The 25455-nt window shown below is 40.6% G+C and overlaps 1 protein-coding gene across 2 annotated transcripts in view; it reads right to left on the reverse strand.

Moving 5' to 3' along the window:
• The window catches only part of KIZ (kizuna centrosomal protein), a 145159-nt gene extending 121667 nt beyond the window's left edge, over positions 1–23492 (reverse strand). The window contains exons 1-4 of one of the 2 annotated variants that reach the window (XM_086701562.1): positions 23269–23492; positions 15884–15946; positions 10161–10323; positions 1192–1284 (exon numbers count right to left, since the gene is read on the reverse strand). In XM_086701562.1, coding sequence (XP_086557688.1) covers positions 1192–1284; positions 10161–10323; positions 15884–15946; positions 23269–23435 — 486 coding nt within the window. In that variant the 5' untranslated portion in view covers positions 23436–23492. The remainder of the gene's footprint in view (positions 1–1191; positions 1285–10160; positions 10324–15883; positions 15947–23268) is intronic. The other variant, XM_086701561.1, reaches the window with a different exon arrangement.
• Positions 23493–25455: the final 1963 nt, after the last annotated feature.

Here is a 25455-nt window from a genome sequence, read left to right on the forward strand (position 1 = left end):
AGAATGCTCTAAATTCTAGGTTTTTTAACTTTTTAATCTTTGGGAAGGAAAACTAAAACTTCCTATAAACTCAGATTAATGCCTGCTAATGCATGGAAAAAAGGAAAACTAAAACCTTCCTCCTACTATAAAAACAAAATAGTGTGGCCTCTGTTTCTTTTCTGATAAGAGTCTTAAATACCAAACAGTTAACTGCATAATAACATTTACTGGCAGCCAGGCAGCCTGCTTAGCAGATATATAAAGCAGGTAAAAGGAGAAAAAGTTAATTTCTTGGCTGAATGATTCCATCGGTAGCTATAGGGCAAACCTGAAAGTCTTTTAGTAAAGTAGCAGTTGGTTCTTCTATCAATCTGTAGCACACATACTCTTCCAAGGAAAGCATTAAATATGAAAATCATATCCCGTTATCATCTGTTTCCAGCTTTCAGCCCAGTAAGCTTTTCTTAATGAATGCTGCAGCCTAAGGAACAAGCACGCTGTTGGCTTTTCTGAATAATGGAGTGATGCTACCATTTTTGCTTATTACAATATCGACTGGCTGAGGGGGTTTCACACATAGTCACAAGTGACTACTCTTGCCAGCATGCTCCAAGTTATTACAAGATGTTTTTAGACATTTCATCTAAAAGAGCTTTACTGCTTTTAGTGAAGAAAACATCTATGGTCTTGAACAGAATCATTTATATGGAGATAGGCTGCAGGATTAGAAGCCTGCATTACGGCAGATACATAGCAGAATTTATTTAAGTATTCCTTGCCAGTCTTTTTGTCTGTTGCTTAGATATGCAATCTTTTCTTTCCACTTTCTCTGTGAAAAGGTTAAAATGTACAAAATTATATATACAAAGAAAAGCAAAATTCCATATTTTGTTTACCTTTTATTTAAAACATTTCTGGAACGAAGAAAAAAAACAGCGACAAAGCGTTATTTAGAGAAACATAATTTCACCTGCTAACAACACTAAGGTTTTCTTTGGAATCTATCTCTTTTAAACCTGCTGTGACTGCCTTTTAGCAAATTTAATTGAATTAGACATTAAAGCAATACTCTATAAGTCTTTAAATAATACTTAAGGTTTAATAAAAAAGATCTCTGTAATAACATGATTTTATTTAAAACAATATAGTAAAAGAGAAACACTCCAGAAATCCTCTGTTAACAGAAAGTTTATTGTTTTAATTTATTACCTTTTCTCTGTCTTCATCTTTCAGTTCACCTTTTATTGCAGGTCTATCTTTTGAGAGTAGCTGTGTCTTCTTAATTTGAGCCTCATATTCGGTCTAAACAGAAACAAAGTTTTGATTTTGTGGTGGCTCTTATTATAACCAGCATCTGCCTATATTTTTTAGTCTTTAGAGTATAAAACAGTGAAGTAGAAAGTAAAAGTTGATGTTACTAAGAAATTCAACTTATCTTAGAATAGAAAATTTCACAAATAAAATGTCAAAAGCTGAGGTCTATAAAATGCTGTATGTTTTTACATAAGACCTGATGGCTTCTTACTGTCTTCCATCAATTTAGGGAATAAAACCTTAGCATATTAAGCTATCAGGAAAATCCAGTTACTTTATTATGAAAGCAGCACATTAGACAGTGTTTACCCTGAAAAGTTTTGTCCTAAAGGAAAAGAAATCAATCCTATGGACTTCTTATCTTTATAGATATCTACATTAGTATCATGGTCCTACTCATAACAGGAACAGAGTATATTATTTGCTAGCTCATCGACTTGAAACAAACTCCATTTTCTATGAATAAAAATATACAGGAAACATCAATGATCAGTACCATAGGAATGAAGTTTGCTCTGGCACTAATAACTACATGAAGATGCCTGCATCATTATCGCACTATAATTGATGAAAGTGATTCCATCATAAAATAACTTTTTCTTAAAAGCAAGGCATAAAAAGGGCTTTGATTCAGTATGTTAGTAATTAAAGCCTTAAGAAATTCACGGATGGTGGTTCATCACAGATAAGTATCAGAACATTTTCTAAATTAGGCCGTGATGCACTGCAATTAGAAAAACACCTATGAGATAATCAGAGAACTGTTTTCTTAGTTCTTAGTCTGAACATGAAACTGGCCTGAGCTTTGTTTTGACATATAAAAAAACAGACAATCATCATGAAAATTCACTTGTTTCTCTCAAAATATCTTAAAAGATATTACATGCTGCCCCATTTTTAATAAGAGTTTAGCAGGGAATTTTTTTTCTCTATCAGAATGCTATTAACATGATAGATGACAGTAATAATCTAAAGAAATACCTAATTAAATGAAGTTTTATAAGGCCGGTAAAAAAGATAAACCAAGAAAAGATTTAAAAATAAGGCAATTAAGACAATACAATTTACATCTCTCTGTTCTACCTACTCCTTTGGACTCAGAGATAGTTACTTTTCAACTCCAAAAGCTTTCAAAAGGCATACTTTACAGATTCTAAGGGAAAGTATCTTTAAAAAGGGATGGGAGTGGATTATGAAATAAACAAAATAAATATTGAGGTTTATTAAATAATTGCTGGTTAAATAAAAACTCTGTTCCTGTGGCTGCAAATATTTTCTTATGTTCTTTGAGATCAGTTATAAACACGCAACAGGCATTATACCTACTTTTCTCATTATGGGATCATTTCAGAGCCATACCTTCTAAAGACAGAGCACTTTCTCATGGAAACATGCCTTTTGTTTAATTCATTCTGCTGCAGCAAAAAACTTGTAACTGCATTAGGACTTTATAAAGAATAGTAACAGAAGTCTCAAGAGTCCAAATTACATTGCTCTCAATGCATCTGAAAAATTCACTGAATTGTGGGTACTTTCCTAAATTAGTGATACAAATAAAAACTGAACAATGTACTTAAAATCAAAAGTTGCTATGATAAATTGAAAATTGATGCAAACTATAATTCTGCATCCCCTAGGACCACAGATTTGCACCTACAAACATTTTGTTCTCTTTGCCTTTTATTCATACATATGATACTTGGTTACTATCCATCAAATTTACCTCCTAAACATTGGAGAGCAGGGATTTTCAACCCCACCTCCTATTCTATCTGCATATAAAGGGTTGTACTATGTTTAAAAGTTTTTTAAGTTTGGAAAACTGTATAGACAAATCTTTCCAAAAACTCCCTAGCTAAAAATGATAAAACAGCAGAGCATGTGCCCTATTTTTCCAACCATCAGTCTTTCCATGTTTTATGCCCCACTTCTTCTTTGGTAAGGTCCCATTATATTTCCACAATACATCAGGATTTGTACTGCATCCTTTCTGTCTGGTGCTGATTCAGGTCTCTGTTCCCTTCTTGCCATGTGGCCCAGATTCCTCTTACATTTGCTGTTTCAGGGGCCAAAGTTCTCATGGCCCAGTAGCATCTGCCAGTCCACAGCACCTCTAAGGACAGTCCCCTCTTCCCACAAATCCCCCAGGGAAACCTATTTTAACGAACTCAAGAGCACTGAATCAACTTATCAGGTAACTAACTTGTTCCGTCTGCTAATGTATTGCTTCCCAGCACTGAGCTTGATGCTGCCCACCTAAATTTAGGAGAACCTTTCTGTTCACTTCCCCACTGTGCACAAACAATTTCATCTCAGCTCAACTGATGAAATCTGTTGACGATCATCTGGGGTTATCTGAAGGAGGTGGAGGTCATGGGATATCTTTCAGGTCTCTGGGATATGTTTCCATGTTAATAGCACATCTCATTTTCCATTCTTTTCTTCTTTTCTTCTGTATCCCCACTTACGTTCCTTCAAATTCCCCTCGTCACATTACCATTTGCCTGAAAGTGCCACCACTACCTTTTTTTTTTTTTTTTTAAACAGGCTTCCTTCTTTCAGTGGTCTCCAGGATTATATAAAAATTCTTGGTTACAGAACTGAACAGACATTTAAGATCTGCTGGCCCAGCTTCCTCATGTTAGAGTTGAAAAAATGGGTACAGAGAGTTACATAAATTGTTTGAGTTGACCCTCAGGACTACAAGTCACAGTCTTTTCTCTTCTCCTATTTTTTCCAGGATATGGGTTTCCTTTTATTATTTCTTAAGCATTTATTTATTTTTTAGAGAGAGTGGGGAAGGGTCAGAGAGAGAGGGAGACAGAGGATCCGAAGCAGGCTCCAGGCTCTGTGCTGACAGCAGACAGCCCAGAGTGGGGCTTGAACTCACGAACTGTGAGATCATGACCTGAGCCAAAGTCAGACACTTAACTGACTGAGTCATCCAGGTGCCCCTATGGGTTTCCTTTTTAGATGTTTTTTTACAAAAAGGTATGCAGGAACACTTATTTATATTCAACTAATACATATTAACAAGTAAGACACTCTGGTTGATAAAAAATGGGAAAAGCTACAGACTGTCCTCCAGGAGCCTGAAGGTCCTGCCCTGCCCAGAGTGGCTGTCACAATGCTCAGTAGGAATCGAATGAGGGCGCAAATATTTGTTCTCTTCAAATTTTATCCTTCGTAGGCACATATACCCTAATGACTGAATTTCCAACAAGAATCACATCTTTAAATAGTGACATTGTATCTTCAGAATGCCTCTGCTATTAAACAGAAATGCTCCTGGGAAGGTATAACACAGGATAGAACCAATACCACATTAGCTCTCACATAGTTGTTCATGGTCCAGAAGAGAGCAAGTTGAAAAATACAGAATTAATTTTCAGTCAAGGGGGAAGTCCCAGTGCTTACTGAGTGCTTAAAGAATAGGGGGGTGTTCCTCAAAGCTTACTGAGTGCTTATTATGTGTCACATTGTGGCCCAGATATTGACAGCACTGAAATAGTAAGATGAGGAGCCCACAACGAGGTGGAAAAACAGACATGTAAACAATGACAACACTATGAAGGAAGTGCTTACTGAGATAATTACGGCCCAGACCTAAGGCAGGACATAGAGAGAGAGGGCTTCTAGTTGAAGAAGATAGGAAATGATGTGATGCTTTCAAGAAAATATAGCAGTCAGCATGTTTAAAACTTGGTGGATGCATGTGAGTGAGTGTATGAGTGTGTAAGAGAAAGAACGTGCACATGATTGGAAAAGATGGAGAGGGACAGTGGGAAGACATGGGAGTGGAGGGAATATTGCATAAGAGATGGGGGGAAATGGAGGAGACAGGTGCGGGGAGAGCAGAGCGCGGGCAGAGAGTGAGCAGAGATGGGAGGCAGAGATGGGAGGCAGAGATGGGGAGAGAGGAAGGAGGTGAAGGGAGGCAGTAGGGAAGAAAAAATGTGCACGTCTGTATATTTGTGTGAGACAGAAATGAGAAAGGACATGTGTGTGTTAAGGGTCATAAGGTTGAGCTGCAGGGTGGTATGCAGGCAGACGCCAGCATCTGGGCTTTATCCTGAAAGGCTGAGCAAGCACTCAAGGATTTCAGGCAGATGAGAGATATCACAGATGGGGACTCTCCCTGAATGCCCTGACATACCAGCCTCATGCCTGGCACTTGAATGGGGAAGGCTGAAACAGATGCCATGCTCCACACATGTCCCTGGGACCCTTTTGGGTGCTCCTAAGTCTCAACATTCCTGTCTCTGTGCCTAAGGAGCCTGTGGTTAATTTATCTTCCCCACCCCCCCCCCCCCCATCTCTTTGTCATCAGCCTTTAATCAGTGATGCTCAGGAGCCACGTCTGCATATTCCAAATGCTCGGAACCATTTGCCAGGGTTTCCCTGTAAGTTAAGTTCCAGATGCTGACTATGGTGGTTGGCTTGATAATACACCCTTTTCCATGGGGGTTGTTGGGGGAGGTGGGATGATGGCGTCCCGTGGTGGCGGCAGCGAGGCCTGTTGGGCGGTTGCCCGTTGGGCCTACAGCAACACGGCAGCTTTGGGGCTGGCGCCCTTGCGGGGCCCTTAAGGCGTCAGTGTTGAGGTGGCGGCTTGCGGCCCCTGGTCCCCCACCTCGCTCGCCCCCACCCTGTCCAGGTACCTAGGGCGTCGCCCGCGCAGAGGTTTAAAGACCCTTTGAGGGGGTCGCCCATCCGCTTCGGGTCAGGGTGGTCAGGCCTGTGGGGAGTCGTGGAGGCTGGTTAAAAAAAAAAACAAAACAAAACATACATACATATATATATACACACACACACACACACACACTATTTATATATGTACACACATATATACATATATGTATATAAAACATACATTTGTGTATATATATAAAACATATATTTGTATATATATATAAACATATATATGTATATATACACTAGTATATATATATACACTATTATATATACAAATACATATATATATTTGTATATGTATATACTAGTATATATATACCCTTTTCCAGCTACCTGTCCTTCCCTGTTTCACCTCCCCCATTTGCCTCCTGACATCCCATGCACTTCCCAGATGAACCACTTACATTTGAATCCTTGTCTCAGGGTCCACTTCAGGAGAACCCAACCTGAGATAAGCACAAAGGGCACCAAAACATCTGCTTTAAGGCCCAACTGGGGCTCTTCTACAAGCACCAACGCAGGGAGGGGGAGTAGAGGCAGGAAGGGGGAGAGAAGGACACAATCTTCACAGTACTACTAATATTTATATTCTTGAACTGAGCTTAGTTGGCCTCTTTATCTATTTGACAAGTAGCAATATAGCCACAACACCGTGTTTTCAAAATGACATGACAAATCAACATCCTTAAAAGCCCTGAAAATTATCATAGGCCCCCAAAGTAGTATAATTCATAAAATCAGTTTAAACTAAAAAAATTCATAAAATATGTTTGCCTTTATCCCATTTAAAAAGATTTTAATATTATATAATAAATAGTCTTACAGTCTTACAAAAAGGGAGAAATTCACTTAATACAACTTGGGCCAAATCCCCACTTCTCACATACTGCCTCATTTCGTTTCACTTTCTGGAACTCTACCAATTATTAGTCCATTTGCATCAACTATATTCTATTCAAGGGGAAACACTCCTGGCATTGTGGGGTGTGTGGGCAATATGCTTCCCCAGAACACCTTTCTCCTAAGACTTACATGTGGTCAGTCAGTGGAAGTAAAGATCTGCTACCTGAGTGGGGCAGAGTCCAGCCTTCCTAAGGCTACCACTGGATACCAAGATGAAATGAAGAGGAGGAAAGGAATGGGAAGACAGCACGGCAAACATTCCCTACTCTGAATCTCTGCTTACTGTACAGCTTGCTGAGGTAAGTGGTGTCACTGGCTGGCGTTTCAAAGATTGCTGCCTGCATTCAGCTTTGGACTCAGGGTGACTCCCAATGGTGCTCCCATCTTTCCCAACTGTAGCTACATGATCTGCTCTTCTGTGCCATCACATTGTTTTCTAAAGGCATTCCTTATCCATTTTAAAATGCTCTCAATATAAAAGTATGGATTCTCCCTTTCAAATTCCTCCCTCTCACATTTGGCTATATCATCAAATCAATAATTAAGTAAAAAAGCATCAATGTGAAAATAAAAGGAAAACTTCTATTATTTCCTTTTTTCTATTGGGAAGGCAAAATTCCCTGCTTTGTCCATCACTTTTACTTTCTCTGTAAAATCTCTGAACAGCAAAGAGATTTACAATGTTTATAATAATTACTTTTTGAATGTTAAGTATTCTACTTGAATACTAAGAAAGAAAAAAAAAACTGTAGTGCTGTAGCTAAAACGTGCTATTGTTTGAGCACATCTACTTCCAGATCTTGGTTTCTAAATACCCTTCCCCACTAAAAGGAACCACAGCTCCTTGGAAACGAGGCTAATTCCATGTCTGAGGCAGTGGTGTACAAAGTAAACCTGGAACATGTTGTGCCCCAAAGCAAAGAAGGCTCAGGATTAATGAGGTCAGGCCAAAAGGACACAGAAGCCAATTTGAAGAGACACTCCCAAGCAAAATTTGGAGAAATACAAACAACAAAAATAATAACTACAGTAATTGATAATATACTAAGTAAAAATTCGTAAGTATATGGTGATACTTAAAAAAAGAGAAAGAGGAGAGAAAAGAAAGAAAGCTCTTCTTTATAGAACAATTTAAGCTAATAAAGAGGAAGATTAAATTAGAAAATCCCCATTCCACAACCTCCACCACACTGATTCAAGCATCACTAACAGATGCTAAAACCACTAAGTAAAAGGCTATTTAGAAACAAGATATTCCCAAGATGTCAAACTATCACTCCACAGATTATATGCTCAGTTGCAAATGAAAAAAAAGGTCCTTATAAGAGAGATCTAGAGCTTGCCATCTTAAGCAATGCATCAAACTCAACCTCACTCAGGTCAGACCACCTGACATCACAACTCATAAGCCTCTTGATGGGACACAGTAGGATGTATGTAACCTCAGCTGTGATTATTTAAATTTAACCAATTAAAATTAACAAAATTAAAAGTTCAGTCCTTAGTGTCACAGCCACATTTTAAGTGCTCAGTAGTCATGTGAGCATGTAGTCATGTGGCTACTAAATTAGCACCAGTATAGATCGGGAACATTTCTATCACTACAGAAAGTTCTATTGGGCAGTGCTGGTCTAATCCAAATTTCCAGTTAAATTATGCCTCAAAGAAATAACCAAATTCTGAATGTGAGTCATTATACAGGCAACTAAATTGCCTTCTTCAAAAAGCCAGTGTCATGAAAAAAAAAAAAAAAAAAAAAAAAAAAAAAGGAAGAGTGGTAGGACACTAAATTTGATTTAGAGACCAAAAAAACCAAAATAGCGAATGTAATGTGAACCCTAGTTGGCTCCTGGTCTGGAAAAATAAAGAAAATTTTGGGAGGAACTGGGGAAATTTAAATATCAGATAGATATTAAGTGGTATTATGAAATCATTATTAATTTTCTTGGGTGTGATAATAGTAGTGTGATTATGTAGGAGACTGTCTGTGTTCTTAGGAGATCCACACTTAAGTATTTAGGGGAGAACTGTTATCGTGTCCACAGCATACTTTCAACAGCTCAGGAAAAAATGTACACACACACACACACAAAGCAAATATACCAAAATATTTACAACTACTGTATCTGGGTACAGAATATGTGAGTTATCTTAGTCCATTCAGGCTGCTATAACAAAATATCCCTGACTGGGTGGCTTATAAACATCAGAAATGTACTGCTCACAATTCTGGAGGCTGGAAAGTCCAAGATCAAGGTACCAGTGTGGTCACCTTCTGGTGAGGGCCTCTTTCCTCATTCAGAGCCAGTACCTTCTCACTGCATCCTCACCTGGTAGAAGTGCTCCAGAGCCTGTTTTAGAAGGCACTAATCTCATCCATGAGAGCTCCACCCTCATGACACAAGCCCCTCTCAAAGGCCCCTGGTATGAACACCATCACATTTGGTTAGGATTTGGTTAGGGTTAGGATTTCAAGATACAAATTTCAGGACACAAACATTCAGACCACTGCATAGTATTTTCATTTTCCTGTGTACCTGAAATAAAGCCTCAGTGGGGGAAATTGCTAGAGGGGGAAAAAAAAAAGTAATTAAAGGCAACTTCTTCTATAACCAGTATTTTGTTGGGTTAACATGAGCAACAACCCTTGGCCAGCACAACTGCTTAGAGAAAAAAGGCCTAGCCCTCCTCACTGGGCATAATCTGTGGAGGAGAAGGTTGCCCAGCACCTTAAAGGAACGAGATGCCATAATTCAGAGAGGGCTGCAGAAAGCAGTTGCTCTGGGTCACACAGATGAGGAGTATGAAGGTGAATTCCGTGGGGCCAGTTCTACCCTCAGTGTTTCCCAACACACTGCCTGATGGGAACAGAGGAGCCCAGGGAAAAAACCTGTTAAAGAAGGAAACGGTCTCTGGAGAGAACCCTAATGCTGCTCAAATTCAGTCATGAAGCCACCAAATACCACGTGCCAGGTAGTGACTAGTGCCCATGTCTGTTACAAGTTAATTATTTGTGCAGTATAACAAAGTACAGATATTCCATTAATTCCTCAACTAAAGTAGAATCTAAGAAAATTCAATTTCAAGTTCCCTGATCAAAATTTGGCCACATGGTAAATCACAGAGAAAATGAGCAATTCTCTTATGGATGAACAACTGAACATTAATGACCACCACTGATCTGAAACTTAGTGCTCATTACTTCCTTCCAATTTTAGCAAAAGAAAGAGAGATAAAGAGAAATATAGTGAAAAACAAGATGTTACCTTCAGTTCCTGAAGCTTCTCTGTATTTGTAGTAAAGTGTCCAACATGAGCTTGGACATGCTCAAATCGCTTTAAATATTCTCGGTTTCGAGTACGAGCCTTCTTTTCTGATTCACATATTTCCTTCAGATATCTCTTTAGTTTCACATACTTCAGCTTAACTCTAGAAAAATAAAAGCAGATTTGTAAATTATGCAGTTAGACACTAACAAATCAAAGAAAGAGATTTTTCTCAAACAAAATTGTTAATGAGACAATGTATTCTGAGATACTTTACCTAACTAAACACTGAAAGCTAAAGAGCAGAATGTACACACATTTTTAGAAGAAATTAATGCAACATCACTGAGTATCACATCCAGGCATAACTCTCCTGAGAAATGTATACAAGACTACATTATAACATTCACACAATAAAGATTTATATGGATTTCTTTCTCAATATTAAATGTGGTTTCAAGAGCGGTGGCTATGTGGCCATGGTCGGATGAATAGTCCATTAGCATTCTTTTTATGACAGACAATTTCAGAACTATCTGCTCATATGGAAATAGAATCAAACTATAAACCACAATCCATAAACATTGAGAAATTCTAAAAATTTAAAATACCCAAAAAGTTCTCTTTTAGATAATATTAAAATTTTATTAGGAACTGCAACAACCTACTATATTTTAAAATATTTTATGATAATATATAGGCTGTGACTCTATTCAAATTGTGAACAAAACCTTTAGAGACTCTCATCCAAAGTGTAAAACAAAAGGCACACATTGGGGTGCTTGGGTGGCTCAGTCAGTTGAACGTCCAACTCTTGATTTTGACTCAGGTCATGATCCCGAGATCGAGGAGATTGAGCCCCGTGTCGGGCTCCACCCTGGGCGTGGAGTCTGCTAAAGATTCTCTCTCTGTCTCCCTCTGCCCCTCTCCCCTGCTCCAGTGTACTTTCTCTCAAAAAATGAATGAGTGAATGAATGAATGAATAATGAATAAACAAATAAATGAAAAGGCACACTGAATGGCTCAAGTTGTGCAGCCCACTCTTCCCACAGAACCAACCCTGCATGTTCTAGCTCTTTCTTCTTCACAAATTTTACATCATAAGAGTACGTGATATGAAGCATTTCTATTGTTAGTTCAATAAAATAATTCAACATTTTTATTAAGTATCTAATAATTCAAGTATATATTTTAATTCAAGTATAGTTAACACACTATGTAATATTAGTTTCAGGAGTATAATTCTATACATTACTCAGTGCTCACAATTTTCATGTTCTTCTGTCAAGGAAAACTAAGATGAAAAGCACAAAAAAGTTCACCCTCAAAAACAGATTCGCAAACATGCTGCAGATATTAAAAATTAATCAGCAACTACTGGCACAAAAACAGACACTCATATCAACGGAACAGAATAGAGAACCCAGAAATGGACCCACAAACGTATGGCCTACTAATCTTTGACAAAGCAGGAAAGAATAGCCAATGGAATAAAGACAGTCTCTTCAGCAAGTGGTGCTGGGAAAACTGGACAATAACATGCAGAAAAATGAACCTGGACCACTTTCTTACACCAGACACAAAAATAAACTCAAAATGGGTGAAAGACCTCAATGTAAGACAGGAAGCCATCAAAATCCTCAAGGAGAAAGCAGGCAAAAACTTCTTTCAACTTGGCCGTAGCAACTTCTTACTCAACATGTCGCTGGAGGCAAGAGAAACTAAAGCAAAATGAAATACTGGGACCTCATCAAAACAAAAAGCTTCTGCACAGCGAAGGAAACAATCAGCAAAACTAAAAGGCAACCAATGGAATGGGAGAAGATACTTGCAAATGACATATCAGATAGAGGTTAGTATCCAAAATCTATAAAGAACTTCTCAAACTCAACAAATAGTCCAGTGAAGAAATGGGCAAAACACATGAATAGACACTTCTCCAAAGAAGACATCCAGATGGCCAACCAACACATGAAAAAATGCTCAATGTCACTCATCATCAGGGAAATACAAATCAAAACCACAATGAGATACCACCTTGCACCTGTCAGAATGGCTAACATTAACAACTCAGGCAACAACAGATGTTGGCAAGGATGTGGAGAAAGGATCTTTTTTGCATTGCTAGTGAGAATGCAAACTGGTGCAGCCACTCTGGAAAACAGTATGGAGGTTCCTCAAAAAATTAAAAATAGAACTACCCTATGACCCAGCAATTCCACTAGTAGGCATTTATCCGAGGGATACAGGTATGGTGCTTTGAAGCACCCCAATGTTTATAGCAGCACTATCGACAATAGCCTAAGTACGGAAAGAGCCCAATGTCCATTGATGGATGAATGGATAAAAAAGTGTATGTATGTGTATGTGTGTGTGTATATATATATATGTATGTATATGTATATATATACATACACACACACACACACACACACACACACACTGAAGTATTACTCGGCAATCAAAAAGAATGAAATCTTGGGGCGCCTGGGTGGCGCAGTCGGTTAAGCGTCCGACTTCAGCCAGGTCACGATCTCGCGGTCCGTGAGTTCGAGCCCCGCGTCAGGCTCTGGGCTGATGGCTCAGAGCCTGGAGCCTGTTTCCGATTCTGTGTCTCCCTCTCTCTCTGCCCCTCCCCCGTTCATGCTCTGTCTCTCTCTGTCCCAAAAATAAATAAACGTTTGAAAAAAAAAAAAAAATTAAAAAAAAAAATTAAAAAAAAAAAAAAAAGAATGAAATCTTGTCATTTGCATCTACGTGGATGGAACTAGAGGGTATTATGCTAAGCAAAATTAGTCAGAGAAAGACAAATATCATATGACTTCACTCATATGAGGACTTTAAGATACAAAACAGATGAATATAAGGGAAAGGAAGCAAAAATAATATAAAAACAGGGAGGGAGACAAAACATAAGAGACTCTTAAATATGGAGAACAGAGGTTTACTGGAGGGGTTGTGGGAGGGGGGATGGGCTAAATGGGTAAGGGGCATTAAGGAAACTACACCTAAATCACTGTTGCACTATATGCTAACTAACTTAGATGTAAATTTAAAAAATAAAATAAATTTTAAAAAAAGAAATAAGGAAATGGAAAAAAAATTCATCAGCAATAGACCTTAAACCTCTACACCTAAGCCAAAAATTTTCAAGAAATTCTTTATCATGCTAATAATTTTGTGCTTTTGACCTTGGTTGGCTGTCCCCATTTTTCCTTCTGAAACAAAAAAAACTTAAAACCGGTTTTATTGTTGCCCATGTCTGCCACTTTTGACGCTGAGCGACAATAATGGAGGTGGAACCTAACATACTGTCTTCCACATGCAGGCACCTGGTGAAGTTGCTGGTGGTGGCCAGTGTCCAGCTGGAGTACATACAATAGTAACCATGCCTTCTCCACCGAAAGTCTAGTTTCATTCCTGCCCACATGAACCTTCAAAGCTCACCACTTCAGTCATCCACCCACTCGTGCAGTCATTCATATGTGCAGTACTGTGAATAGGAAAGCCACTCACTAGTCAACAGGGAAAACAAAAAATTAGATGAGTCCAATGCAGTGTGATAAATGCTAAGAGGGAAAACTGCCAAGGACTCTTACAGAGTGGGCAATCTGACCCAGTTGAAGGGGTCAGGAAGGCCTTCCCAACAGAAATTAATTTTTAGTTTAGACATGAAGGGTGGGTGAGAATTAAACCCAAAACTGGGGAAAGCAAGGGTGAGAAGATGAAGGGAAACAGGGGAAATAGCATGTTGGAAAGCTTAAAGGCAATAATTAAGAAGAATAACAGTAATACTGATTTTAAAAATAGCAACAAATAATAAATTATTGACTCTTACACAGGGCCAGATACTGCTTTAAGGCTCTGTTAAGTCCTCATAGCTACCATTATCCCCATTTGACAGATAAAGGAATGGAGGTACAGAATGTTGAAGTAATTATCCTAATGGCACATGGCTAACTGCTGGTGGGGCTCAGACTGAACAGAAGTCCCTGGTAACAAAACCCACCTGCTTACATGATACTACGAAAGTCCTTGTCATGCTTCAGACACTGAAGATTCTGTGTAACATGTTAGTGGAGGCTGGTGAAAGAGGATGATGATGAAAATGAACCAGGGGAAGATAATGGAGGGTCTGGTAAGCTGTTGTTCCAGATACTTCTCAGGCCCTCCTTAAATCCTCCTGGCCCAGCATTTCCTCTCCAGCCACGGTAGCACCTGGTATCTTGCTTTTCCAGGGCTGCTTCTCTGTGTTTGCAGCATGGATGTGAGAAGGAGTTAACACCTCCCGTGGCCCTGTCCAATGTGGGATTACGGATAGGTAAATGGCCCCCCCTTCCTTCTCTTGAGTGAACACTTGTGAGGAGCAGAGAGGCAATCTACATGGCTCCCCTGAAGATCTAAAAGGATGGAGCCCCAGGTGCCCACAGCAGAGACCAGCTCCTATTTCATTCTTCCCAGCCCTGCTTGCCAGTTTTATGTGACCACTTCCTAAAATAAACTACCATCTACATACAAACCCTTATCTCAGCCTCTGCCTTCTCGGGGGGAAACAAGGTTGAAACAGCCATGTTAGACAGTTTGGATTTTATCCTGTTGGGCAGTCAAAGAAAGGATATTTTTTAGCCAATCATACCCTCTGTCTTCTAGGAAACAAGAGGGGAACAGACTCAGCAAACTGACAGCTTGCTAAAAGTCTCCAGTCTCTTCTCACCTCCCCGTTCCCATCACCATTATGCCAGGAAGCTGCCCCCAAACAGGCTGCAGGAAAAGTCTACACTCCATTGGCCACCCTCTTAGCTGCAGTCTAGAAAAATGGCAGCTGCCACAGATGCTCTCAGACTTGGGCCCACTTCTGAGGCCATGGCATCCATAACACTGCTATTCCTTACACTATTTTACTGGCTTCTTGTCTCTTCTAGAACTACTGGGGACATATCAATGTCCACCATCACTGGTATCCTTGGAAGTACACTCAATCCTAAAACCAAAGAATAATTTTGCATAGGAGGAAATAAATGGACCTGATGGGTGATTTGGTTTTAAATCTCTCTTCTGGATAAGGTGTTTTCATTTCTCACTCATCTTATGATGTGGCTAAATCACAAAATTAATGCTATCGTAGCCAGAAATTTTTCATATGAATAATATTGGAGGTAATACCACACATTTGGCTTAAGGATGAAGTTCAATTTACATAAAATAGAATTAAAAATATTAAAAGTTGGCTCTTCAGATTAAGTAACCTAGAAAGAACAACATTTATATTATCCATTGCTCATAATAATTTTCACAGGCATTGTCAAATATCCATGAACAAATGAGACATCACGTAACCCTGCCTTCAACAGTTTGTTGAAAGGTCAGCTATAGTCATTATGCCTTAATCATTACACAGGCTCAATGTGTTTAAATTGTGATCAAAAAGATAAAGACTATGATGCATCTTATTCCTCAGACATTTAAGCAAAATAGATTCTGAATTACCACGAATACCAAATAGCGAAAATAAAATCATCTTACACAAAATTTAGCCAAATTTATTCCTACATTTGATAGTGATTATATTAAATTTCAGTATTTACTTGAAATGATTACATATTAGACATAAGAGAATGGTAAAAGTATTGCAATTATGGTATCTGTAACATACATTGGGGTTACACTTTTTTGATTAACATATGCCAATTGGTTTAAAAACTATTCCCACTATCACATCTTACCTGCATACATCAGACTGATTATATTCATAAAGTTTCTTTTCCAGGTCCAGTCTCTTTTTTTCACTATAAAATAGAAAGAAAACACTTTATGAATAAATTACACTGATAAGTAATAAGCAGCTGGATTTAGAACATGATCTCTTTTGAAATTACACCTTTGTGAGAATGCATCTCTGGACTCTCTAAGAAGCAGAAAATGCCAGCTGACTGAAACTCAAGTCACAAAAACATTTGGTAGTCACCATGGGAGTCTAGAAAGCAAAATGATACCAATATGAAGCAAAAAGAACAAGATTTTCCAAGTAAATGGGGGAAATGCACTAAGAAAAGACTGGAAGGTAGATTCATTCATTCAATAAGAATTTCTTGAGTGCCATGAGGAGCCAGGCACTGTTCTAGTCCTGAAGACTAACATGGGGAACAAGACAACCAAGGCCTCTGCTGTCAAGCAGCTGACATTCTAGTCCTCACCTGGACCATTGTTTTAATGTTTATTTATTTGAGAGAGAGAGAGAGACAGACAGACAGACAGACAGAAGGGGAGGGGCAGAGAGAGAGAGGGAAAAAGAGAATCCCAAGCAAGCTTTGCACTGTCAGCATGGAGCCAAATGCAGGGCTTGAACCCATGAACCATGAAATCATGACCTAGGCCAAAACCAAGTTGGAGGCTTAACCACTGAGCCACCCAAGTGCCCTGAATTTGTTTTTGTATTTGTTTTTTTTTTTTTTTTTTTTTTGAGAGAGAGAGAAGTGGGGAAGGACAGACAATAAGAAACATGAATACATAAAATATAATATGGCCAGATTTCTCTGGACAGTGGCATATGCATGATAGGGGTCCCGCCAGGTCAAGACACCACACTTCCACAAATCCATCTTGGACTGAAGATTGGTGGCTTGCTCTACTCCCAACCAGACTTGGGTAGAGCCAAGTCTCTGAAAAGTAGGCCCAACCCCATTCAAATTTAATAAAGATCAAGTCCCCTAACACAATTACTTCAAATTTGGAGGAATTTCTTTCTATATCTTTGTAACATCATGATCTGTCACTGACTGCCATTCCATGGAGCTACTCCACTAAAGATTTATTAGCTTGTGTTGTTCAGGTGACTGCTGGCAGTAAGCTAGAGGACAGACCTTATCCTGCACACCTATATGCCCAAGCCTGATAAAAGGGAAGGGAAACTGGGCAGCAGACGTGGTGGCAATAGCCAAAGCCAAGGGGCTACGGGGTAAAGCTGCTGAACAGGACTAGCCATCCCAATCCCAGAAAGAGCCCTTGGGGGGTTTGACCATGGGGGGTTCTGTTCTACCACCAACATACCAGCTTCCACTGAAGCCAAATTGCTAATCTAAATTAATACTAACTAAAGGCCAAAAGAGAAATCACATAATGTCTGCAAGAAAAATGCCAAGGAAAAAAAAAAAAAAAAAAAAAAGACTGAATCAAAGACATATCCAAACAGAAGGTGACCTCAGGTGGCCTGCTAAGGGAAAGGGGCTGAGCCCACATTCCATTTTGGAACTCTTAATTATTAGTTTCCATTTTCCTTCAGATATATTTTCCCTTCTAAAAAAAAAAAACTCAAAAGTTACTGTTATAAGTAAATTTCTTTGCTTAGCATAATCTAGAATGGAAACTACCATTTAACCAAATTCTGTTAATGGGAAAATGGGGTCCAAAATCCAAATACTGAATCTTGGCTTGGGCAACACAATCTATCTTTTCTTTTTAATGTTTATTTATTTTTGAGAGAGAGACAAAGCATGAGTGGGGGAGGAGCAGAGAGAGAGAGGGAGACACAGAATCCAAAGAAGACTCCAGGCTCTGAGCTGTCAGCACAGAGCCCAAGGTGGGGCTCAAACCCACGAACCATGAGATCATGACCTGAGCCGAAATTGGACACTTAACCGACTGAGCCACCCAGGTACCCCACAATCTATTCCTTAATTGGGGTATGCCCATGCCTAAAAAGGAAAAAAAAGATTACAAGGAAAAAATTCATAGAGACACCATTTTTTAAGTAGTAGCTCCACACAGATCTTTACTTTCTCATCTTCTAAGAGTGAACTTAGAAAATTAATGAAGGAAATATGGTATAATTGCTTCCATGTTAGAAATTTTTATTAGTCGCTTTTTCCTCTTCTAAGATTTCATGTTCAACACTTAGCTCATATAGAATGAATGACTGGACAGTCAGCTAGCTGTCACTAAATTACAAAGACAGAAAGACCCTAAGTGTATCTATGACCTTGTGCCCCTGATGTCATGCTTCACTTCTATGCTATTCTTGTCAAGAAACGTGATCAGAGTCTGGTCATGAGGAACCATCAGATGGACCCAGCTTGAGGATCACCCTCTGGAATGAAAGTTGTACTCTATGAAACTTTCAGGAACACAAGACAGGGAATGACTGAGGAATAGCTCCAGACTGGGGCTGGGGAGACTAAAAAGACATGGCAACATGGGTGCACAGATGGGAGCCTGGACCATTAAAGGAAAAAACACAGCCTTGGGACAGTTGGCAAAATGGACACATGGTGAAATTTTATTGGAGTCTGGGTACTGGTATCAATCAGTGTTGATTTTCTTACTGGGAGAGTTATAGGGTAATCACGTAAGGGAGCATCCCCTTTTTGGAAATAGACACTTAATTTTTAGGAGTAATGGGGCATCACTTCTATAGTTCTCAAATGGTTCAGAAAAGACTAATAATTTTAAACAGGTTGATAGACAAAATAGAAAAAAATGGAATACAATGTTAAGAGTTGGGGAATCTGGGTGAGGGGAATACTAGACACTTGCAACTTTTTTTGTAAGCTTAAATTTAATTCAAAATAATTTTGAGGTGCCTGGGTGGCTCAGTCAGTTAAGCGTCCGACATCAGCTCAGGTCATGATCTCACAGTTCAGGGGTTCAAGACCCACATCAGGCTCTGTGCTGAGAGCACAGAGCCTGGAGCCTGCTTTGGATTCTGTGTCTCCCTCTTTCTCTCTGCCTCTCTCTCTCTCAAAAATAAATAAACATTAAAAAAATTAAAAATAAAAATAATTTTAAAAATTCACCTATGACCTCTAGTGAAAAAGGACCACAGCCTTTTTGGGAATCCATCACCTTCCGTGCATCAAGTTCTTTTTAATCACAAAGATAAAACTTCTTTGTTCCTGCTCTGTCTTTAGTACATACAGACATCTGCAGGTCACACTTCTCTATTATGACACTTCATATGGTGAAAAATCGCAAACACTTCCTGGCCTTCCACTCCAGACAACCTAATGTTAATCTCATTAACTCTTAATCACAGGCCCTTTCCCCAACCTCCTCACCACACTGCAGAGCTTCAGAATGCTGTCCTTCATTTCTAGTTTAAATTTAAGATGTAAAACAAAACATTTGCCTCAATAAAAAGCCACAGAGGGACGCCTGGGTGGCTCAGTCAGTTAAGCATCTGACTACGGCTCAGGTCATGATCTCATGGTTTGTGGGTTTGCGCCCGTGTCGGGCTCTGTGCTGACAGCTCAGAGTCGGGAGCCTGCTTCGGATTCTGTGTCCCTTTCTCTCTGCCCCTCCCCCTCTTTTGCTCTTTCTCTTTCAAAAACAAATAAACATTTAAAAAAAAATTTTTTTAAGCCAGAGAAAGGTTTACAGGGAGGATTTCTTGCAACCCTTACATACTAAATCTTTATTTCAGAATATCTTAAACACGAGCCCTGGGATGTGTATCCATAGCCTATGGTTTCCTTCACCTGCACCCCTCACCTGGACCATTGTTTTAATGTTTATTTTGAGAGAGAGAGAGAGAGAGAGCGCGCAGGGGAGAGGCAGAGAGAGAGGGGAAAGAGAGAATCCCAAGCAGGCTCTGCACTGTCAGCACAGAGCCCAATGCAGGGCTTGAACCCATGAACCATGAGATCATGACCTAGGCCAAAACCGAGTTGGAGGCTTAACCACTGAGCAACCCAGGTGCTCTGTTTTTTGTTTTTGTTTTTGTTTTTTTGAGAGAGAGAGCTCACACAGGAGGGGAGGGGCAGAGGGAGAGAATCCTAAGCAGGCTGCAGGTTCAGCACAGAGCCCCAAGATGGAGCTTGATACCACAACTGTGAGATCATGACCTGAGCCAAAATCAAGAGTCAGATGCTCAATCAGCTGAGCCACCCAGGTGCCCCTGGACCATTCAAAGGTTAACACAGCTGGGTGGTCTTTACAGCAGAGCCACATGGTTCCCTTTTCTCCTTTTAAGCCACTTGTTATTCTGTTTTTGCCTCAACACCAACTTCAGCTTTACTCAACTAATATCTTAGAATCAATTTCTGGACTATTATGATATCTCACTCTGAATCAATACTGGCATTGAAAGAACTGGGGCTGGTTAATGGGCCTTTTAAAGGGATGTTTTTATATAATTATGAGTCAATTCCACTCACATGTTTCTACCGTGCTTGTGGCACTACACACACGGTAACGAGTCACTCCAGCAGGCTCTTTAAGATTCCATGATTGATTTCACCACAGTGCAAACACCATATACAAAGAGGAAAAAATTAAGACTATATAAGTACACCTACATGTGACTACAGCTGAGACAATCTGGGCTAGAAATATACCACTTACAAGAGAAAGGCCCAGTTATTAGACCAGCTAACACCACAATGTCCCAGCTCTAAGAAGGCCAGAAAAGGGCAAGTTTTTGTTTTTTTTTTTTTAATCTCACACCTCCAGGAAATTTCTGGACTGGTAAAGCAGCTGTGATGATCCAGGGATGTAGATTTTAAAAGGACTCTGAAGTTTTACAATCCTTGCAGTCACTGAAATTGGTTAAAAACCAAAACTAAAAACAAGTACACTCAAACAGTCAAATAGGATACAAACAATGATATTCATTACTTGTTGCTTTGCAAAACTACAGATTCCTTCTTTTAATGTTTATTTATTTTTCAGATAGAGAGACAGAGAGTGCAGGGGGGAGGGGCAGAGAGAGAGAGGGAGACACAGAATCTGAAGCAGGCTCCAGGCTCTGAGCTGTCAGCACAGAGCCCAATGCAGGACTTGAACTCACAGATCACGAGATCATGACCTGAGCCATAGTCAGATGCTTACCTGACTGAGCTACCTAGGCACCCTGCAAAACTACAGATTTCAACTTTTTTAGTACGAAGCTAGTTACTAGAGAAGAAAAAAAAAAAAAAACCTATGGTCTTACCTTACATATAATTCAATGCTCTTCATTTCTGGTGAAGAACTAAGGTTCAAAGAAGCTGAACAAACTACTCAAGGTCACACAACTGTTCCTAGAGTAGAAACCAACTTTCCACATGTCTACTGCAGTTTCTCTGTATCGAAAGTTATTTGCCTCTGTGCTTACTATGCATTGGAGATAGTTATGGACTTTTAAAATGAAATATGAATACACATTGCAACAGATTTGTACTAACTAAAAAAATAAATTTAAAACTTCCAAATGCAGAACCGTGAATAGGCTATAAAATCTGACTTGAATTCCTTATATAATTTCAACAGCCTCACCTTGCTTAACAGTTAAAACATTAAGTGTTAAACATAAAGTGAGTACTAATCATTAGAGTTATTATACCATAAGGACTATAAGCAGCCAGGTGTTCCTAGCATGGAAGCAAAAATGATAACTCACGATGAACTTAGTTCAAAAAGAATGCCATTTGAACCAGTAACATTTTAAAATTAGAAGCTGGGCTAAGAGGGGTGCCCGGGTGGCTCAGCTGGTTAAGCGTGCTGACAGCTCAGAGTCTGCTTCAGATTCTGTGTCCCCCACTCTGTCTCTTAAATATAAACATTAAAAAAAAAAAAAGAAGTTGGGCTAAGAGATAACGAAAGGCCTTAGATAACTAAGCTATTCTTCTAGCAAAACAGAGTCAAAAAGCACTTTGGGTGCACTAATGTGCAGACCAGTGTCTTGTCTTTTAACTATAAGGTGTGTGCAAACATTTAATACTGTCTTTGAAATATCATACTGTTCACTTTTCCTGGTTGACAAAAAATGGTCATGATTTAGTGACAATGGGTGGCTACAGTGTTGTATATAAAACATTCATAAGAGCTGGACCCTGGATGGTTGACTTTGGGATTTCTACCATTCACTCAACAAACATTTGTCAAGCTCCTCCTCCACCTCAGCTACTCTATTATCAGCTAAAGATCCAGCTAGATATGGTTCCTGTCCTCTTGGAATTCTGCATCTCAGCAAGGAGCCACTTGTCTACAGTGCTACAAAAATATAGAGATCACATAATTTAGAGAATGGGTTGATCAATACTTGCCACATGGAAGGCACTGCAGGAAGTGATTTTTTTTTTTAAGTTGGAGGTGAGGAGGTCCCCAGAGTGGGCGAGTGGCACTATGTCAGAAAGAAAAATAGGATACAGAAAAGGACTGAGGGATAAAATATGGTGAGGACAATTATGGAGGCCTGTTGTGGATGCTCTATAAATATTTGACAAGAATTAAATCTAGGATAAGATGAATATAATTCCTTTTCATAACCACTTACTCCTGCCTTTACATGTAATTATTGTTGTCATTTTAGAATTGTCACACACAAAGCTCTCCTCTTCACTGAAATGATTTTGTAACTTTTAACATTCATTAAACGCTTTGTTTATCAAGTGATCCAAGTATCTATTTCCTTTCTTGTCAACTAATGAGATTTCCAACTCCAATTAATTTAGCAGCTAAATAATAGTTCCAACAACTTACCTTTTATGTTTGTATTTATAGTAAATTGCTTTATAATTTTCTCTCTGTGCTCTCAGATCTAGCTGTTTTCAGTGGCTCTCATCTTTCATGTCTTAATCAAAGTATGATGAACCCTCTGGAAGCTGGACTTCTGCTGTAAATTTCACCTCTGCTGGAAATCTGGCCAGCCCTCGTTCCTCCCCAAAATGTTTCCTGCATTTAAATGTTTCTGCATATGTTTCTCTCTCTCACACACACACACACTCCCCGCCTGCGTTCCTGGACTTGTCATCATTGATGCAGTGCAGCTGTCAGGGTGGGATGACAATTTGAAGAGAGACAGGGGAGGAGGCGTGTAGAAGGGGAGTAGAGAAATTCACAAGGCGTGACTGAGAGTGACAGGCAGGAGAACTCCACTCTCACTTCTAGGCACATGCAGTGATGCGGCCGCATCTTCCGGCAGAGACCTCCAATAAAGGCAGTGGGCCACGGTATTTGGTAAACTTTGTCCTCCAGGCCCCACCAGGAACTTGGGGCGGGGGGGGGGGGGGGGGGCGTCGCGGGCGGACCCGGGCCCTGGAAAACACGGCGCGGGGAGTGGCAGGGAACAGGGGTTAGGGCACCAGCTAACCCTCGGCCGGGCCCACTCCCCGCCCCCGCCCCGGGTAGGCCGTACCTGTCCCGCAGCCCGTGCTGGAGGCGGCCCAGCCTCTCGTAGTAGTCGGGGCTCGCCAGAGGCGCTGAGGATGATAAGGCCGGGTGCATGCTACCGCCGCCGCGCTCGCTCTGCAACGCCAAGGGACTGTCGGGTGGCTGGGTTGTCCCAGGCGACGGCCCCACCATGCACCGCGCGCGGGTAAACAGGGCCCAGGCCGCCGCGCAGGGGGGCGGGGCGGATGTCTGCAGGGGCGGGGCGCCGTGGATGGGCGGGACAGAGGGCCGCGGGGGGGGCGGGACGGCGTGGAGGGGTGGGGGAGGCGGCGGGGGAGGAGGCGGAGCCTCTTGTAAGGCTACGCAGGTCGTCTCCGAAGGGACTGGCGGATGCTCGCTCAGTGCTGGTGTCCAGGCAGGACGCTGCTTGGCCGAGGTGCCCTGGCCTCTCCGCCCGAAGTCTGCAGTCTCCCTTTCCTCTCACCCTTCAGAATTCTCCTGAGACAGACCGTAGCCCACCCCGAGGCAAGGAGCCCCTGTAAGGGACAAGTGAGAAGTGGGCCTGACTACTAACCCCCCACCTTGATAGAGGCTGGGAGGGTGGGGGCACCGCTGGGCGGGAGCACTTCACTTGATTTTTTTTTTTTTTAATATTTATTTATTTTTGAGAGAGAACGCGCGCGCGCATGAGTGGGGGAGGGGCGGACAGAGGCGGACAGAAGATCCACAGCGGGCTCTGCACTGACAGCGAGGAACTCACAAACCCTGAGATCATGGCCTGAGCCCAAGCCGGATGCTTAACCAACTGAGCCACCCAGGCGCCTCTCACTTGATCATTTTTGCCTTTGGCATCAGACTGCATGAATTTTCCAAAGCTCATTCTCTCCTTCCTCCCCCAGCTGTCCCTTCTTTCAGGATTTCTGAGTTCCAGGCACTGTGGTAAACTTGTTTTCCTACCACACTTAAAAGCAGAAAAAAACACTACAAAAAAAGACAAAACCCAAAATACTAAGCAACTGCTCTCAGCCCTGACAGTAGAACAACCCATTGCTTGAAAGTCTATGCTGACCAAGGTTGTGGTTAATGCTGGTGACATTATTGGTTGGTGAAGAGGGAAAAGTTGCTAACTAGGTGCTCATGAAGCAGGCATTTGTTTGTGTAGACCAAGCTCGGTGTACAAACGCCCTGGTGAATCCTTCCTCATGGATTCTGGACCCAGACTCCTGGGCTTGAATCTCCTCTTCCTCTGCCCAGCTGTGTGACTGCTGGCAAGTTACCCTCTTGATGCCCAGATTTCTTCTTGTAAAACAGGGAGGCTATTAGTGCAGGACCCACCTATGCTACTGTTACAATAATTAATTAATGTGTGTGATGTTTATAAGAGGGCCCCACACATAGTAAGTTTTTATCATCATCATCATCATCATCATCATCATCTTGGGGGATAAGCTTCCTGCAGAAAAACAAACATATTTAAACCCACAGTGCAGAAGAAAAGGAACTACTACAGTCTAGAGTTTCTTTACTCTCTTATTCTTCACTTGGCTTCTTTTCTTAGTCATTAATTTCACTTATTCTTAGGTGTGACTTAAGCTAGAAAATTGATCATTAGTAAGACAGATGGGCCACTTAAAGGTTGGCAATATAAAATTATGATGTTACTCAGCCTTCTCTTTGTATTTGCCAAGTCTAGGGCAAGAGTACATGGAGGCCTGTGTACTGTCTCTTGAAGTATTAATTATAACTCATGATGACAGGTTATAGATAAACTATATTCTCTCCTCCAACCTTGACCAATGTACCTTCATAAGAACCTGGAAAGTCACAGGGGAATTTAGTTCTGTGACTCATTCCCCAACTTACTCTCTTATTTATCACCCCCAGGCTCAGTCCTGCACTGTGAGGGGCTCCCCGTACAGGCAGTAATGTGTCTCCCTCACTCCAGTCCACAAGTCCCAGATCTATCGTCATTCCAACCTTAGTCTCTTCTTGGCCATGCATCAAGCCTGATGGTGAGCACACCAGTGATAGTCACCCTCACAGGAAGGATCCAAGAAAGAGGTCTTTAAAGGCCTTGGAAAGTTAGGCCCCTTTGAACAAAGAATGTTGGTGTTGTAGGGACCTGAAATGTGTTCTGGAAGGGTGTGTGTATGTGTGATCTTCAGGCAAGCATGTACCCTGGCCTCGGGGCCTCTTTGCTTTGTATGGAGTA

Source organism: Puma concolor, chromosome A3 (genome assembly GCF_028749965.1).
Source record: "Puma concolor isolate L17-30 chromosome A3, mPumCon1.1.hap2, whole genome shotgun sequence".
NCBI classification, from domain to species: domain Eukaryota; kingdom Metazoa; phylum Chordata; class Mammalia; order Carnivora; family Felidae; genus Puma; species Puma concolor.